The following is a 6,018-nucleotide window of genomic DNA, read 5'->3' on the forward strand; positions in this document are numbered from 1 at the left end:
ATAAAATTAAAATAATTTCTGCTGTATTTAACCCTTTCACTGAAGGTCCACGTTAATGACAGGAGCACTGGCACTGATGAATCCAGGCTCAGTCTGGTTGGTCATTCTTGTTTTTATTTATTCATTTTAAAGGCTGCCATAATTAAATATCTGAAAAGTAAAGTGCTACTTCTCCCATCCATTAACCCTTTGAAACCCACGTTCTGCGCTGCAGACTCCTTCATTCATTTAAACCTCTGAAACTTGAGCAAACTGCTAAAAAAGCCAGTGAGCAAATATACAAAACTCTTTACCAGGACTCGTTGAAAAGGATTTTGAATTAAACGATTAGCAGTGAGAAGGTCCAGGTACTCAGGATGTTAGAAAAGCAAAGACTTTATTCACAGGTGACGTAACTAATCTTTGTTCATAAACCTTGAAGGCCCCAGTGTTTGTGCATTTAATATTTACAGCTCCATGTATTAAAAGGCCTTTATGCTTTTTAACCATCCAAAGTGTGCCTGCACACCGTTTCAGTTCAAGTTTTTGGAAGCACTCTTTCCATGGTGGTTTGAGGACACCAGGAGCGCGCTGCAGCCTCTTTCAACCAGTTTCAGATTTTCTTTTCTCGCTGAATTTCAGGTAATTTTTACTGGACTTTAGAAATCGAGAGAGTGACAGAACATATTATCTTTATTGTTTTTTATTAAATGCACTTTGCTCCAGAGTTTCGGGAGTTCAGCTGCACCTGCAGGAAAACACAAAAATGTCAGTCTGAAGAAAAAGACTTTAAAAAGTTAGACTTCAGTTTGGATCTTTTGGACGTTAACCTGCAAACAAGAACGTGAACGTTAGCCACAATATTGACCATTTAAAAACAGCTTAAACCTGAGTTGTGTTTTTACCATGTTAGGCCTTGCGTCCTCCTTTGGACCCGGTCTCTGGTGGAGACCAGTATGGAGCCTCGACAGGCTCGGAGTCAAAGACCTGAGGAGGAGGAGGAGGAGGAGGAGGAGCGGCGTACTCTGGGTCGTACTTCGTGTGGCTGAGGAACTCGTGCATTCGCTGGTAGCCATTTCTGCTCTGGACGATGTAGGACGACGGCAGCTCGGGGGACGTGTTGCTCGCAGCGTCGCTCCGCTGCATCTCGGCATTGGAGTCCCAGACGCTGAAGTCCGGGAACTCACGAGACGGCATCCAGCTGCTCGGGTCAGGGAACGAGGCCCAGGGAAGACCAGGAACAGAGTCTTCATCAGCAGAGTCGGCGGCTGAAGGAGCAGCAGCGTACGGAGACAAGCCGTCGGTCGAGCCTCCAGCAGCAGGCTGAGCTCCATAAACGGGACCTGAAGCCGCCGCAGCTGAACCTGAACTGGAGAGTCCACCGGCAGCAGACTGAGGCTGCACAGGGAGGCCGGGAGTCTGCTTCCCAGAACCTTTCTGACCTGAAACCAGCAACACGTTAAAATAAGACTGCACATGGAAAATTTAATAAGATTCTCATTTTTTATAATTTTGTCTGTGTTCATGCATATCACATAAATGTAGTCCAGATTGTGTATTTTAGTGTAATCAGTGAATTTCCAGCTCAGCTTCTGAAAGAAATCTAAAATAGACTGGAAACTTCACTTTACTCAGACTGATGAGTGGAAAGTCGCATGATAACCAAGCCTGGTATTTAAAGGGTTAAAAATATTTAAATTTATGAACTTTAACTTGATTTATGCGCTCAGAGGAATACTCGTTTGTAAAATTAAAGTGAGCCCTAAAGCTTAGTTTAACTTTAAACTTGCCTCCTGTAATTGCAGGGTAGCATCCACCGCCGCCGAACAGCAGGAAACAAACCCACGACACCCTGTCGAGAGAAAAAAGCCGTAATAAAGTTTTTTCCAACAACATGTAAAGATGATTTAAACAGAATCAAAATAAGAAACGCACCTTAAAACGAAGCCAAACATCCTGAAGCTGCACAAAGATCAACTCGACAGTTTCTCTGAAAGAACCGGACCGACTGAAGGTTGGTGCTGAGACTCAGCTGCAGCCGCGCCGTCCTTAAATACTGCCGCTCTCTGCTGATCACACTGATGCGTCACAGCTGCTGTCCAATCACTGAGTCCGTCCATGTGTCCCGGCGAACCATGGACCGGAGTCACAGAGGACAGAAACGTGCACGTCTGCAGGACTGACATATTTTATTGAGAGAATACTTCACTCGTGGATTACAGATTACACTTTTTACTCCACTACGTGTGTCTGACAGCTGCTTTTTAAATACTGAAACATGAATGTCCCCCTGCAGAGGGACATGTCCTCTTCAGGGCCTGATTGAGCTCCAGGTGTCTTTAATGAGTGTGATGAGTGCAGAGAGCAGCTGGAGCAGACACGTTCAGCTGTTTTCTATCGTGTCCGTGTCTGAAGTTAAAACATGGATGCTTGTGTTTTGTCAAGTTTCCAAAGTCAAAGTAAACCTGCCAGCTGGTGTTCACTGATGTACATGTACTTTAGTACAGTTTCTGTATTTGTACTTTTTACACTGATCACTTTGACTTGAACACATTTTAGTCTCATCTTTAAGGTCAGCTGTTTTTTTTAATTCAAAAGTCACCTGATCAGCTGTTCTTGACATTTTGAGGTGATGATAGGCGTGTTAGGGCGTGTTGGTCGGAGTTTGCACAGATGCATGTAAACGGGAATATCAGAGAAATTGTAAAAAGCTCAGTAGGAGTTTAGTCTTTTTTGGAATAAGGGAAGAAACTGGACTATTTTGTGTGTGTAATGCACTCACTGTGGCTGCGTGGAGATCCTGAGGCTCATTTTAAAGTCTGAGATCAGCTCATCAAACTGCAGATCACACAGGAAGCCTGAACAGACTCAGCTGATCCTGCAATAACACACAGAGTCCTCATTCAGTCGTCTGTCGGTCAATATTTCAAATATTTTGCAAAATAAAGTGAGAATTACCTGATTCTGGCTCAAACACAAACGCTTTCTCTGTTTAGACACATCAGAGGTTAAAGGAAATATTTAAAAGCTGCTAAAAGTGATTATTTTTTAAATGGACTGTTTGTGCATGTTACACGCTTTTCATTCACTTTGTGATAACTGTGTGTGTGTTGATGCATGTGTCCTAAATGTAGTCCAGATTGTGTATTTGAGTGTAATCAGTGAATTTGCAGCTCAGCTCCTACAATAAGTCTAAAATACACTGTGGAAACTAAATAGTTACATTCAGACTGTTCAGGTCCAAAAATGCTCCATTGAAACCCATTCAAACTGACATTTTTGATCCCACAGCCATCAGAGCAGAAAAACAGGACTTGTATTATTTCTGGGTGTCATTCTGGGCTTTTGACTCTGAATTTGTCATTTTGACTATTTTCCACCTGATATTTGTCGACAATGTTTTTTTTTTGTAAATTTGAATGAGCAAAGTGTTAATTTGAGTATATTTTTCTAAAATGAGTGCGACAGAAACACAAACAAATATCCACCAATAATTATTTATATTTTTAAAACAAAGCGGTCAGTGGGCAGATAGAGTTTAACATTTTGTTCTTGACAATGTTCAGAAAGTTCAAATCTTTTTAAAAGATGCTAAAAATTCCCTCCACACTCCCTGCACTCATGTCACTTAACCCTTTGACACCTAAAACACACTGACTTGAATTTTAAAAGGCATGAGAGGAAGAAGGTGAAAAGCAACTTCACTAAAATGGCCAAAAATTAGCAAGAAATTTACACAAAGTTACAAAAAAGTTACCAGAAAATAAGCAAAAAAAGGGAAAAATCAGAAACAAACACAAAAAATGACCTTAAAGTGATTAAAAAAGGGGAAAAAATAATAAAAAATGTTTTATTTTGTAGAAAAACTCTACATGTACAAGATTTATAAATGAAAACTTCCGGACATTTTTCCTTGTTATTTTTTTTTAATATTATATATTTTCCCCCAGTTAATTTTCAGATGAATTTTTTTATCACCTTATATATATAATTTTTTTTGCAAATTGCAGGACATTTCTTTCCAAGTTACTCATTGCCTTTTTTCCCCACAATTTTTTCAAAATAATTTAAAACAGTTTCCTCAGATTTCAGAGGTTTAGACGCTTGTTAAAGGCGTCTGAACGCAGCACGAGAAAACTGATGATGATTCAGGTGCTAAAGGGTTAACTAACATCTAATGCACTTTGTGGTTGAATGTTTTTTTTCTCTTTAATGACGCTTTTGAACACGTGAAACACGGCGTGAAGAGTTTGTTTCCAAAAAATGACACTTTTTTTCCGGCCAAACTCTTTAAATTCTTTAAATAGCACCATTTTGTTCGATCAATCATTTTGTGGAGTCGGTGAGACGTTAAGCGTCACATTTTGGATTCAGGCGCTTCACGCTCAGCTGCTGGTTTCCTCCCAGTCTGCACCACCAACCCAGGAGGCCGCAGCCAGTCCGACATACGGCGCCACGCGTCAGGGCGCGAAACGTCCCCGTTAACTTCACATCACAGACGACAGCAGAAGTCACGACAGCAGAACAGTCCGAGCAAATTTACAAACATCACATTCAGGTCCTGTTTTCGCTCCTCTGTGGGTTTTAACAGTCCGACTGGAGAGAGCAGAAATGAAGTTTTTAGAGGAAAAAAATGACTTCAGCGAGCAGCGAAACTTTAGGATTTAACAGTTTAAATATAGTTTAATTTCTCAGGCTGTGACAGATCAGTGTGACCCACATGAGCTTTTTCTCCAGAGGGACAGAAACTGATAAAACTGCCTGCTGTGCAAAGACAATTTTAGGAAAAATGAATCTCTGAATGTGTCAAAGCCAGAAAAATTAAATATATATATTTAAAATAATCTCAAAATTTGGCAGCTCATGGATAGATCATATTCAGGCTTAAGAACTGTGACTCACATGAGCTTTTTCTCCAGACGGAGACAAACTGATAAAATTGCAGACAATTTTAGGAAAATTGAATCACCGAATGTGCCAAAGCCAGAAAAATTGAATAAAAAAAAACCTCACAAAATTGGGGACACATGGATAGATCTTGGTTTTCGTATTCAGACTTAAAAAGTGTGAACCACATGAGCTCTGCCTCTAAACAGAGACAGAAACTGATAAAATTGACGGCTGTGCAAATTAATTTTTTTGAAAATGAATCGCTGAATGTGCCAAAGACAGAAAATATACATAACGATTAAGGTCTCAGCATATAAATAATAAAAAAAAAATTATAAAAAAATTGGCGACACATGGATATGATGGACTGGAAGTCAGTCACAGATATAACAGCTTATGACCGATTGATCGATCGAAGAAAACAAGATTTTGGAAAACAAATAAAAATCAGGGCATCAAATGAACCGTTAACTGGGAGTTTTGGGTCAGATTGGGCGCAGCAGGGAAACCTCTAACGTGGAAAAAACATTTTTAGTTTGTGCAGCTGTTCAAAAAAGGTCTCAGCTGTTATATTTTTTTGGTGTAACTGGCTGATCAATACAAAATGTTCCAATCACAGGCTGCTCCTCTGGAAGGCTGACTGATGAATTTAACTCTCCAAAAACCGCACAGAGAAAATCTAAGACTTTTTTTTACATTATAAATGTTAATAAACTAACATGCTCGTAGAAAAAAATAGGAAAACACAACATCTTTGTAAAATAACACTTTGGACAGGATGTTGTTTTTGGAAACGTCAGTCAGGGAGAGACGCTTCAGAAAAGATCGATCACCTTCAACAACGTCAGAGTGACTCAGACACGGAAACAGACGGAGAGCAAAGTGTTTCAGGGACGGTTCGTGTTTCGGAGAACAGTCGACGCTTCACACAGAAGATCTCTACAATCAGCTGTTTCAAAAATGAGACGTCTCCAATTCAGTATCTACCAAAATGTCTCCTCCTCTGCTCCTGAGACGCCCGAGCGACGGACAAAAAAGCGTTTTTGCAGAACATGAAGAGGTCACAGTGAAGTTGACCTCTTGGATATAAAATGTCAGAACTTCGTAATTATATCCTGTTCTGTGACCTGGACGTTTGTGTGAAATGTG

General features: G+C 40.2%; 1 protein-coding gene across 1 annotated transcript; it reads right to left on the bottom strand.

Moving 5' to 3' along the window:
• Positions 1–654: 654 nt before the first annotated feature.
• LOC121959383 (heterogeneous nuclear ribonucleoprotein U-like protein 1) lies at positions 655–2,014 on the bottom strand. The gene is made up of 4 exons (XM_042508671.1): positions 1,915–2,014; positions 1,770–1,831; positions 885–1,421; positions 655–727 (listed from the first exon to the last, which is right to left on the bottom strand). The coding sequence occupies exons 1-3, from the start codon at positions 1,932–1,934 to the stop codon at positions 889–891; spliced, it is 615 nt and encodes a 204-aa protein (XP_042364605.1). The 5' UTR covers positions 1,935–2,014; the 3' UTR covers positions 655–727; positions 885–888.
• Between the last annotated feature and the right edge of the window lie 4,004 nt (positions 2,015–6,018).

This window comes from Plectropomus leopardus, chromosome 19, assembly GCF_008729295.1.
Source record: "Plectropomus leopardus isolate mb chromosome 19, YSFRI_Pleo_2.0, whole genome shotgun sequence".
Taxonomy (NCBI): domain Eukaryota; kingdom Metazoa; phylum Chordata; class Actinopteri; order Perciformes; family Serranidae; genus Plectropomus; species Plectropomus leopardus.